General features: G+C 39.2%; 1 protein-coding gene across 4 annotated transcripts in view; it reads right to left on the bottom strand.

Annotated features, from left to right (window-relative positions):
• Frmd3 (FERM domain containing 3) overlaps positions 1-13,604 on the bottom strand; it is a 267,360-nt gene that overhangs the window by 67,257 nt on the left and 186,499 nt on the right. For all 4 annotated transcript variants that reach the window (XM_015506081.2, XM_015506082.2, XM_048800413.1 and 1 more), the window contains one exon: positions 11,639-11,762. In XM_015506081.2, the coding sequence (XP_015361567.2) occupies positions 11,639-11,762 (124 nt within the window). The remainder of the gene's footprint in view (positions 1-11,638; positions 11,763-13,604) is intronic.

The following is a 13,604-nucleotide window of genomic DNA, read 5'->3' on the forward strand; positions in this document are numbered from 1 at the left end:
TCATACGGATGGGGCCCTTTCAATCCAGGAAATCCTAACTTTAACTCCTTCTATGAATTGTTTTCTTCTCAAAACACAGTCAGTTTAACTGTTTTCTCCTCTTGATAAAATAACAACACACTCAAGAAAGTCACCAACTATATTGACAGGAATGGGAAAAGGAGAGTTTGAAAGATTCTTCGCAAAACCCTAGGTATTCCTCCAAGCCTATTTTATAAGTTCTTGCAGTATTTTAACTTTTATTAGAAAACAAATGATTACTGAATCCAAATATTGGATTTGCTCTCTCTCTCTCTCTCTCTCTCTCACACACACACACACACACACACACACAAACTCGTCTCACCCACATACACACTAGAATAAAACAGCTGAAGCTGTGCAACCCACTCTGATGGCCTTCAGTACAAACCTTCAGCCTAATCACCCAGACAGAGCCAAAGTGAGCCAGGACCAGGTCAGGGCATCCCTGTCCTCCCTCAGTCCCAGGCCATTGCCCTGCTCCAGGATGAACCACCACTCCACTTGAAAGGTCCTCACTAGTCAGAATTCCTCTGCTCTGGACAGTTAGCCATTCTTGTGATTGGTTAGGCTGCCATTGCCTTTTTTGTAAATCATACATCTATTGTTGTTATTATTTTGGTATCAGGGATTGAACTCAGGAGCACTCAACCACTGAGCCACATCCCCAGCCCTACTTTGTATTTTATTTAGAGACAGGGTCTCACTGAGTTGCTTAGCGCCTAGCTTTTGCTAAGGCTGGCTTTGAACTTGTGATCCTCCTGTCTCAGCCTCCCCAGCCTCTGGAATTGCATGCATGCACCATTGCTCCTGGCACATTATTTATTCTTAAAATTCAAGTTTCACTTTAAAGTCCACTTTTAAAAAAAAAATTGTTCTGGGAACAAGTTGATTGTGAAAGATTATTATTCAGAAGTTCATGTTAGAAAGCGGTATGGTTTAGATATGGTTTGAGTATGTCCCCCAGAGACTTCTATGTTGGAAGCTTGGCCCCCACTGTGATGAGAGAGGTGGTAGGACCTTTAAGAGGTGGGGCCTAGTGGAAGGTGGTTAGGTCACTGGGAGTGCTGCCTTCCAAGGGATTCATGTAGTCCTCATTCTATTTCAGTTAGTTCACATGAGAGTAGATTCTTACTAAAAAACCAAGGATAGCTCATGAAGCCTCCTGCCATGTGATCTGTCCCTCTCACATATTCTCCCACCATGTGTGCTTTCTGTCGTGTTGTGATGTAGCAAGAAAGATCTTACCAGAGGTGAGGGGTTTCAGGTGCCATGCTCTTGAATCCCAAAACTCTGAGCTGAATACGCCCATTTTCTTTATAAGGTACTCAGTCTCTAGTATATTGTTATAGCAACAGAAAACCTACTAAGATAGACAGTGAATAATTTTTCTTTGGTAAGTGGTCTTTTTTCTGAGCACTACTCTAGACGTCCTAAGTCCAATATGGTATCTAATTTCTAACTGAAAACACATAACCACTGCATGCCCAGCTCCAGAGGATGTACCCTTAAACTCAAGCTTCTATAAATTAATAAACAAATTTTTTAAAAGCCAGATAACCAGAAAGTCAGAAAGAAATGGGCAAAATACTTAATAGGCATTTAACAAATAGGAAGGATACAACAACTGCATGAAAATCTTCTCAATTTCTTTGTGATCAAGAAATTGTAAATTAAAGCCATTAGAAAGTATTAACATATTCATACAATAGCTAAATTAAAAAGACTAACAAAAACAAGCACTACTAGGAATGTGTAACAAAACAACCCCCATATACTACTACGGAAAGGCAATTTAGTAGAACAAATCTGGAAAGCACTCTGGCATTATCTACATTCAATAAAAATGTTTGGCCTAAAATATAGCAATTTCACTCACAGATAGGCAACAGTAACTAATGTATGCTGTACCAACACATATGTAAAAGTTTCATAGTAGTGCTATATTTGTAACAACAACAAAAAACTCAAATATCTATAAAGAGATAAAAATAGAATAATACAGCCATGAAATAAATGAATTGAAGCTACATACAACAAGATAGATAAATATCACAAAAAAAAATACAGTTGAACAAAAGAAGTCAGACAAATTAATAAGCATTGTATGGTTCTAGTTCTATGGTTTTCAAACATTGAGAAACTTTAAACCAAAATTTTAGAGGTCAGAAATGTTTGGGTCTTAAATTTAAGTCTAATTCATCTTGAGTTGGCTTTTGTGTATGGTGAAAGACAAGGGTCTGATTTCACTCTTATGCATGTAGATATCATTTTCCCAGCACCACTTATTGAAGAGACTGTCCTTTCTCCATTGTGTTACTAGCATCTTTGTTGAAAACAAAATGACTGTAAATGTGTAGATTTACTTCTGGGCTCTTATTCTATTCCACCAGTCTATGGGTCTGTTTTATGTCAATGACATGCTGTTTTGATTACCATAGCTTTATAGTACAGTTTGAAGTCGGGTAGTGTGATGTCTCCAGTTTTGTTCCTTTTGCTCAAGACTGCTTTGATTATTTGAGGTCTTTTGCAGTTCCATATGAATTTTAGGGTTGTTTTATCTAGTTCCTCATCCTCAAAAATCTCATTTTTTTCCTTTACTAGGCCCACATATGACTGAAGTCAGAAATCCTTCACTGAGGGGAAATGTCAGGTAGGAGGCTGAGATAGAGCAAAGCAAAAGCTCATCTTTAAATAAAGAGAAGAGTCAGTACCACTGCTTTGAATTTAACTACAAGTCTCCACTGGCTAAGCATTTAAGAGATCTAAATTTAAAAATCATACACAGAGAAGGGCTTACTACAAATGTTCAGAGAAGGCAAAGAGATCAAAACCAAAGGAGAAAAGGCAGGGACCCCAGTAGCCTGAGGCCCCCAGCTTACTGAAGAAGAAACATTTAAAAATTGGTTTTCCAAGAAGATACAAAAGCAATTAAATGGATTTTTTTTCCATTTCCTCAAATCTCCCATTAGATATTTGTTTCTGCCAAAAACTCTGTTCAGTAATGGAAAATAAAGATTTTCCATCCTTTAAATGTTGCACCAGAATATGTTCTGCTAAGATTAATAGTGTCTCTAATGAGACATTTAGAGGGAAAGACCAGTGATTAGTAGAATTCTCTTTTTAAGAGCTAGCAATTCTCCAAAGAGATGTTTTTCTAATAAATTAGGTGAGGTCAAGTAATTACGTATTTCACTATATATCTCTCTCCTGCCTGTTCTGAATTCTTTTAGCCAAAGAGGAACAACCTTTCTCCTATTGATCCTCCTTTAGCACACTATCACATAGAGTGCAAAAACACAGCCCCAAAGAATGAATGAAAGTTATTAATTGCCACTAATAATGGGATGAGGTAGGGGCTTTTCCAGGAATGACTTGGGCTACTCAGAGTGCAGCTGGCAGGCAAGGGAATGGATTTGGGTCCACCTGACCTATTTGGTACCTTCAAGGTCCAGAATTAACTTCAGAGGGAGAAAAACAATATACTGTTCTCTTTTTGAAAAGCAAAATTCTCAATTTGAGTTAAATTAATTTTTATTACAACTTGGTTGCAACTTAAGATTTAGCTTTGTTGTAACTTTAAATTTTCTGCAACACTGGATTCAAATGTTTATGAGCACCCTCAGGACTTGCCCTTCAACAGGTTAGGATTTTACCACCCATGAGACTCCACAGAGCACTCTGAATTACAGCTTGGCCGCAGAATTGGGGGGCTGCAAGGAAACCCGTTTCTTCAATCCCATCCCTGACTCTCTGTATGAAAGAAGATCTTTCTTCTTCTTGATGTCCTGTCCCCTGCCATTGGCATAGGCTACCCTGCCATGGTTGGTATCTGGAGTGCCTCAGAGGGACATCTTCACTAAGTTCTCTAGTAGGTTAAAGATTTGGCTAGTGGGCCTCACTGTCCCCTAACCCCTGACCTTGGTAATTTCCTTCTCTTTCCATCATTCCACCAAAAGCCAAAATAATTGTGAGTCTCTTATTGGAAGGCCATTTGGGATTTTAGTATATTTGAGTTTCTTTGCAACTTCAGTTCTCAAATGAGCTCAAAAATGTTAATTTATAGTTTACCTTTTGCATTGGTGTTAGTTTGAAGTTAGGGGAGATCAATATTGCATGCTTTTCTATATCTTAACTGGAAGTGAAATGCTCCACTTCCAAGTTTTTACTTAGAGAAGGATATTATCTCTCATAAACCCCTAAGGGGCTATTAAGGACCATCTCTATGCAGAGCATTCAATAAAACATTGCAAATTTGGATAACTGCCATGCTCCGAGGGAGACAGTACAGTGGTGATACCCCGAGGTCATGCAGGACTACAACTTATAGGAAAGCAGCAACTGAGAAAGATTAGAGAGCACACCACACAGAAACTCAGGTTTCTATTGCTTCATAATTGTGTAGCCTTGGAGAATTTAATTTCTCAGAACCTGATATGGGGAGGCAGAAGGTGAACTGACAGTTGGTGGGCACAAACTCAATATGTGGAGGCAGAAGGTGAACTGACAGAGCAGGTAGGATGGCAACTCAGAGTGCAAATGATTCTTCCAAAGGGTACTATTGCTGAATGCTGCCCTATGAGTGTCAGGAATCCCGGTCACTAAATCCCCCAGTTGTAAGCCAAGCTAAACCTTTATGGCAACAACTTTAAAAACTGCTATTTGGCCCAAGGTACATACATTTAGGTCAGAATGTGGCCCAAGGACGTTCATTTTATATCCCCTGATTTGGACTCTAAGGGTCCTTCAAGTGTAGTAACTAGGTATCAATCTGCTTTTTTGGGAGCTGGTAAAATTTCATGAGAACCAAAGGCTCTGAATGGTAGTTGTAGCTCCCTTCCATTAATAAAAAGTAGGAGGCAAATTAATTATTGCTCTATAGATATTCCTTTTTAGATAAAATCTTTGAATGCTTGAGATCACGGGGGAGTGTGGGTGACCATGAGGACCCCAGCTTGATGGTGAGGCAGTTGAAGATTTGCAGTAAGCAATTCAACACTACAGCAGTTCTCCATGCAGAGCTGCCCTAGGTGTGTTGTATGAATGGACAGGTGCAAAGATGAATGGAGGCATGGAGGAATCATGGATGGCAGGGTGCCTTAGTGAATGATAGGCACTGCTATTAGTCCCATCAAAAGTTCAGTCTTTAGCTCTAACCTGTAAGTTAGAATTACATATCAGGAATAACCACAGGATATATTAACCCATTATGTTCCATCATCCCATTTATGAAGCACCTAAAAAATTGAGCAACAAATATACCATTTATGGTAACTTTGAAATAAATATTTATGCTTTTAGAGCTTTATTATTTTGATAAAATGTAATAGGTAAATGATTTGTGGTAATATTCATTATTATTATTAATGAAGTAATAATATTAGTGAATGATATTTGTGAATGATTATTAATAACATTAAAAAGAAGTTTAAGGTTATGATTTTCAGCCTATTTTAATTCACCTGTGTCAATTTCATTGAAATATTCACAGAATGGGTTAAGTAATGGCTGACTCCTACTTTTAACACAATCTCACTACTTCCTTCATAGCCACGTTGCACCGTGATGTCAAGGCTCATTCTCTTTTCAAGTCACTTTGGCCAGATTTCACCTGTATATAAAACATTTACAACTTCAATGCATACAGCATTTGCCCCTGGTCCATTTCTCTCTAAAGATGTCCCTAACTCTAGGCCACAAAATGCAAGGATCTAGTTCTCATAGGAGGAGCATGTGATGCCAAATCATTCTGTCTTCCTATTTGTAACAAAGGTTTTATGTTAAATAGGAACAGAGAATGAAAATGGATTTGATAACCTATCAGGAAGAGAGATTTGAGGGTTTGGGAAGGAACTGGAGAAGGGAAAGAGGGAGGAGAAAGGACAGAAAGAAAGTGCATCTGAAGAAATGGGCTATAAAATAATTGAAATTCCCCCACTTCCTTTTACTCAATGAACACTCTTCTCAAAGCTGACAAAAACATTTCCTAAGGGGCTCTTGTGATCCACTCATCAGAAGAACAGCTAAAGATTATTTTTCATAACAGGGCACTTATTTCTAGAAAGCTAAATATTACTATCACTCCTTGCTAGGAAGCCAGGGCACATGATTTACAGAGAATGTGAGACTTGAGAAATAGAGATAATTGCTCTCTATAAAACACACTCAGTGTCACGACTGCTTACAGCACAAACCTCATGCACTAGACCACTGCAGTGGTAGCTAACTGGATGACTTTGCTGCACTTCAGGAGCAAGGAATGTGCTTCATCAAACCAGCTTCACTGCAAGTTGAGCTTTTGAATATTTAAAATCTTATGGCCTTGGACTTAAGTTAATGTAATTTTTTTTTCCTAATGACAACCTGATAAACTGGTGATGAGAAGATGAAAGACAGAGTAGAAACTCTAGAATAAATGCCTCCAGAGAAGTTTATCCAAGCTCCTTACAGTGAAATGTATCTTATTTTTTATATTGAACCTCCTCTAAGAACTCTCAGAACTAATGGAGTGAGTATTTCCTCTGAACCCAGATGGTTATGATTAAAGCTGTGGAAAACAAAAATCAAGAGGGCCAAAAATAGAAATTAGTAATCATGTCCCCAGAGACTGTGGTGATGACTCCTTCCAGCCACTAGAGGGCTCTAGAAGGAGGAATAACTTGTTCTTAAATCAGTCCCAGTTCTAGGACCTCATCTCTACACCCGAAACTCAATGAAGTCTGAAGTTAAAGGAGATTCTTTTTCATGCACATTTTGTTTAAATACAGCTCTTGTTGTCTTAAAATCATCAGGAGGCAGGAGAGTGAAGCAGAAATTGAATCTAGACCTACTCTGCCATGTTCAGACCAGGAGACAGAAAACTAGGAACAGTGGGGTAAATCTGGCCCACTGCCTGTTTTACCAATAAAGTTTTATTCAATCATGGCCCATTTGTTTAAAATCATCTATGTCTGCTTTTTCTCTACAAAAGCTGAGGTAAGTAGCGGTAACAGAGACCACGTGGCTCATGAAGTAAAAAATATTTAACTACAACTTATCTCGAAGAATTATTCAGAGTCAATCCGTTTTAGCATTGACATCTGCTCAGTAATGTGAATGGCACATCTCCATATCCTCTCATTCACAAGAGGCCCAAAGATGCCTCTGGGAAGTCTTTTTAAATAAGGCTCTATTAGCTATTTAGTGATTCCAATGGCCAAAATCAGAACAAAAACAGCACCAAAAACTGGCAGGGATATAGAGCAACAGGAACTCACATTCATAAATAGTGAGAATACAAAATGGTACAGAGACCTTGGAAAATAGTTTGATAGTTCTTGAAAAGCTAAACCTATAGAATTTAGCAATCAGGCTCTTTGGCATTTACCCAAATAAGTTGAAAATTTATGTCCACATGAAAATCCACACACAGTAACATTGCTCAAACTTGGAAGCAACCAAGTTTTCCTTCAGTAGGTGAATGGATAAATGAACTGTGGTACATCAGACAATTGATTACTACTTAATGCCAAAAAGAAATGAGCTATTGAGTCAGGAAAATACATGGAAGAAGTATAAATACATATTACTAAGTGAAAGAAGCTAATCTGAAAAAACTACATGCTGTATAATTCCAACTATGATATTCTGGAAAGATCAAAACTACGAAAACACAAAATGATCCATGGTTTCTAAGGATTAGGTGATAGTGATAAATGATTTTTATGACAGTTAAACAATTCTGTATGATACTTTAATAGTGAATACATGTTACTATACATTTGCCCCAACTCACAGAATATACACCAAGAGTGAGCTCCAATGTAAACTATAGACCGTGGATAATTAAAATGTATCCATGTGCACATCATTTATAATAAATATAGCACTCCAAAGAGAAATGTTAATAACTGCGAGGCCATACATGTCAGAGGGAAGAAGGCAGATGGGAAATCCTTGTACATCCCCCTCAATTTTGCTGTGAACCTAAACTTCTCCAAAAAGTAAAGCCTATTTAAAAAAAAGAAAGAAAGAAAGAAAGAAAACAAAGGGGGGTGGGGACAAAAAACAAAAAACCAACTCTATCAGTCAGTGACATTGTGAAGGTCATTAAGGGTTGTTTAGCAGCTGTTCTAGCTCATTTCACCTTCTAGACACTGGGTAGAATTGCATTTCCTTGCTATTAGGCAGGACCTTGGGACAGCTTCTGACCAGTGAATTTTAAGCAGAAGTGACATGCATCACTTCCAAGTTAAGCAAGACTTTCCAAGGCTCTCTTTCCCTTGGCTCAACAGCTGGCAAAATAAAGCTGATGGCTGCCCTGAGTGACAATGACAAGCAGAGTCCCCCAGCTGACCTCAGGTGGACAAAACAGAGCAAGGAAGTCTTTCTTACAGTAAGCCACTGAGCTTTGGAGGTTGTCCTCAGCAAAATCTAGCTGACCTTGACAGATTCAGAGGTGACCAACAACTACAAAGTACTATCACGTTTTCAAAACTATGGATTCTCTCTATCCTGCCTTCTGATGCAATCATAGATAAAGCATAAGCCATATGGCATTTAAGGAAGGATAGTGGATCCAGGCATGAATCTTAATCTTCACACACCAATCTCTTAAATATCCAAGCAGTCTAAGCACTTCATCCAAGGAAACCATTACCCAAATCTCAGTTTTCCATTCTGTTTTGCAGTACCTCAAAACTGCAGAATCTCTCACTTTCTTCCCCCAAAGAACTCTCTTATTCCTGCCTGTCTGCCAGGCCATTTAGGGTTCACCTTCAAGTAGTGTGTAGCCTCCCTGGGGGAGAAAAGTCCTTTTCCCTCCCCCCCCAGTAGAGACGCTTTTGTCCCTTCCTCAGTGAGCATAGAATTTGAATGATTCCACTCAATTAAATATCTGGGAAAGGATTTTGAAACTGCCTCCCTAAGGTGAAAATGTTTCTCTCTCTGTAAATCATCATCATCATTTCTGCTAATATTTAAGCAACTCTATACTATCTATCTTGTTTTCTTTCTCAACTGGTTCAGAAGCCAAGTTATGTATTGGGGCCCTGCTACCCCAACAAAGGCCAGCTGGTGTCTTCTCAGGAAGTCTTTGTAACAACAGGTCAATGGCTGTGCATCATCCCTTTGCTGTGAGGAGGGTCACGTGTACAGTGGTCAACTTGGAGAGTAGGATACATGCCCGGGTGCAGCCTAGCACGGGTCTCCTTCTTCTGTGACCCCCTCCTCACAGTGGAAGTGTGCGGAGTAACCCAACTGAAGACCCTGTTCCTCACACAACATCAACACATTCTCCACCTATGTCCACCAACGCTCCAGAGCAGCCTCGACCTCCACAGCAGGCTTTCCATCCAACTGCAGAAAATTCCTCTTCCTCTGCACTACCACCTTCTTCTACTCTTCTTGTCCTCCTCTCACAACCTAAAATCTCTCTCTGCAGTACTGAGGCAGAACCAAGTGTGTGTCTACTTGGGAAAGATAAAATATATATATACAGGAAAATATGCCCTGGAATTGCCCTTGCAATGTCACATGATGCCTGGCAGTTGCATCCCTTGGACTTGTGATTCTGACCCCTTTCCAGGGCTTCCTGGTTGATACACAGAGCTGCAGTTCTGATCAAGCCATGGAAATTACTTCTGAGATTTATAAGCAGTGGCTGACTGATCCCTAGATCCCAATGACCACTTTCAGAGATCTCAACAAATCTGGGAGCTGGTACAGGTCCAATGCACAGCTTTCTGATTGTTAAAAATAATCTGGAATCTTTCAGTTTACCTACTTCCTCATAAAATCAGTTTGGTCACCAAATCTTACTGCCATGTCTCTCAAGATTTTTTTTTTTTCAATTTTCGTTCCTTCTATTCTTTTTCAGGTCCTTGGCTCTCTGAATGGTAGACATTACTTACCCCTCCTCCTCTCCCACCTGGTGTCCATCCTTACAGGCCATTGCTATGGTGACACAGTGAAACATCTGCCCAGCTACCTGCCTCTCAGGACTGATCAGCAAAGGGGTAAAAGTGTGGATGTTGGCGTCAAGATGCAAGTCCTGAGTCTGCTAATAACTATCAAGGGAAGTCCTTCGACCACTCCAGGCTGTACTTTCCTCATCCCTCACTGAGAACACTAATGGTGCCCACCTCATGGTGTTTGGGAGTACTAATGGAATAAGGCATATAAAGCTCTTTGCATGGTGTTCTGGCATTCAGTAAGCACTCAAGTGATGTTTATTATAATGTGTTCTAAACATTTAAGACCCTGAAAATTCTGGTTATAGAAGACCTTTCCTACCAATCCACACAATGGATGCAATTTCTTCATCCAAGAGCCCTTACTCTATGGTCTCTAGGAAGGATGCTCCTATGACATAGACCCCTCACCCAAAATATTGGAACTTTATTGTTATCTCTAGCACCCTAGTCTCTAAAATGTAAAAAGAAGAGTAAGGATTTCATATATTTTCTCACAAAACTTTTCATTAGGAAGCAATACTCTAACCCATGGAAATGGTAGGCTACTTTCTAAAACAAGTATGTTTTGAGGTCTAATTATTTTTACTTCTAGGAATGAAGGATACCCTTTCCAAGATAAAATATGCAGCCACTTTGAATGCCCACACTTCACCAGAAGGGGGGAGTGTCTGCATAAAATAGGAAGCTCTAGCACTCATTCATAATGGGACAGTTTTGTTCCAGAATTCATCAACCAGTGACACTATTTTCTTCATAATTACCAGAAACCCAGAAGATGAAAGCACCTCAGATCTTGCAATTCTTCATCAGTATTTGTCATATCATTGCCTGTGCTTACTATTATTATCAAAAGGATTTCTTCTGTGATTTGCACAGGATCTAAACCCTAATGCAGACTAGAATATCTGAATTATCTGAATTCCAAGTGGGTGATGATTCCTAAGCATGCTTCATTTTATTCCACATAGCCTTAAGAGCACAGACTCTGCACCCAGGATGCTTGAATTTAAATCCCAGCTCTGACACTAGTCATGTGTAAGATGCTCAGTCACTCAATCTCTGTGCCTCAGCTCCCTCATCTATAATATGGGAACAACCATAGAACCTATCTCCTAGGTTACTGTGAAAAGTAAATGAAGTCAATATATACATGATGCCTAGAACACTGCTTGGTACATAGTGAGTACTATGCAATTTGGTTCTCCTACCACGATGACTCTGTACTTACCATCCTGAAACATCTCAGACAAGGAAAAGAGGAGCAGGCACTAAATGCTATCATCTTGGAAGCAGCGTGAAAAACAGAACTTTGCCAATGGATTCTGCTCTACTTGAAGTCAATGCTTCCATCCACAGGAGGAAAAGAAGCAACACCAAATTCAAAATTGGCAAGGATGATTTATTTAAGAGTGGTTAAAAACCCTTAAGTAGGAGAAAACGTGTAGCTCTGTAACTGTTGACCATTCCTAGACCATTCCCCACACTATTGAGATTGTTATTGACAGAGGATATCTGGGTGTCCTTGACAGTGCTCAGATAAATTGCTCTGCTACCTGAAACAGTCTACCTATGTGTTACAAATATTCTTGCTTCACGTGAGTTCCTCAGTTCCTGCAGTAAGAATACCTTCTCATCTCTCTTTCATAAATGTCTACCCACATTACCTGAGTTCGTTTTTATGAATTTCCATGATTTTTCTTTCGAGCTTCTGTGACTGCTTGGGGAAGATCTCAAACTCACTGATGTAATTCTCAGGATGCTCATCAGGATCATAATCACCAAGCTCAGCTGTAACCAGTAAAGGTGAAGAAAAAGAGAAAGATTAGAAACAACAGCATGGGGGCTGGGGTTGTCGCTCAGTGGTTATAGCTCAGAGCACTTGCCTAGCACGTGTGAGGCACTGGGTTCGATTTCAGAACCTCATATAAATAAATAAAATAAAGGTCCATTGACACCAAAACAAACAAACAAACAAACAAACAAAAAACCCAGCATGGTTGGGGTGCATGTGGAATGTCTCATTCATCCAAAAGAAGATCCTGGAATAAACTCATGCAATCCTTATTTGTACCCATGGAAAGCCCACAGCCTGGGTATCTAGAGACTTGTGTTCAGGTTTCAGTCTAGCTCTATGAGCTTTGGCACTTATCACACTACTCTGGGTCTTGTTTTCTTCATCTGTATACTGAAGCAATTTAAAGGATTATTTCTTGATGGGGGCACTGCTGGCATTTGGAGGACTGAACAGTTTTATTGTTTCAGATTTCCCAAGGAATTGTAGGACATTTGACAACTCAACCCTTCAGACACTGAATGTTGGTAACACACTCACTGTGACCATCAAGAACACCACTCCCCAGAAGGTAGCCAGAGGGTACAAGACTGCAGTTAGGAGGAATACGTTCAAGAAGTCTACTCTACAACAAGGTGACAGCAGTTAATAACAATGTCTAGTACACTTGAAAACCTCTAAAGGAGCAGACTTTAAGTGCTCTTATCCTCACCACAAAAATTATAAATATGTGAGATAATGCATATAGTAGCTCAATTTAACCATTCTATAATATATGCATATTTCAAAACAGAATTTTGTACACTGTAAATATGCAAAATTTTGTCCATTAAAAATTTAATTTTTTTAAACTAAATGCCTCTCTGATATATCTAGGAAGTAGCTATCCTGGGAAACTTCCTCAAGATTCTCTTCACAGTTAATAGTCTCCAAGACCAAGAATCCCCTGGCTGGGGCTGCCAGCTCTGAGTTGTGAAGTGTGTGACTCATTCAATGACAAAAAAACACACACACAACATGAAGAAATCGAAGGAGAGTGCATTTAAACACAAACGGATTGCTCTTCAAACAACAGCATCCACCTGAGTAGTGAAAGAGCATTTGGGATTAAGGCTGTTGCAGCATTCTAATGCAGGCATCTCTGGAGAATCTTTAAGGGGAAAAAGAAATGCCTGCCCATCTCCAAGTGTCCTGAGGATCTAATAGAAGTGGGTGTATAGCCTATGGCCCAGAGAAATCGAGGCTATGTCTGGCTATAGAAATACTTTCTACTGATTCCACAAGCTTGCTAAGGAAAATAAATAAGTATCTCAGACAGAAATAAAAAATATAGTCCAGGAAAGTAAACTAAAGATAGTATGTTTGTCAACGTGATCACAGCAGGACTTTGAAGTGGAAAAAAAATCTGTATGCTTTCAGCACATTTGAAAAATCACACCAACTCCATAATATCTATCTACTGTTCTATCAATGTCAAATCAGCTAATGACAGTAAAAGGACAAAACCAGAGGAAAACAAAGCTCTTTAAAAGCTTCTTAATATAATTCAACTTGTACACTTCTTAAAACAATCTAGGATGCATATATACAACCTGAGGAAGAATTTTAAAAATAAGATCCAAAATACTATTGATCATGGGGGGGTGGTGGAATTGATCAATTTGATCAAATCAAAATTGATTTATTTCTGGTCACTAAAAGACATCATACTGATGAATCAAGAGGTGTCGATTTGAAAAAATATGTTTGCAAAATCTGAAGTCGACAAGGGCTAGTCTCTAGAAGAAAGAACAAATCTGGGCAAATCAATGAGAAAATAGACTGGAAGACCAACAGAG

Source organism: Marmota marmota, unplaced genomic scaffold (genome assembly GCF_001458135.2).
Source record: "Marmota marmota marmota unplaced genomic scaffold, marMar, whole genome shotgun sequence".
NCBI lineage: Eukaryota > Metazoa > Chordata > Mammalia > Rodentia > Sciuridae > Marmota > Marmota marmota.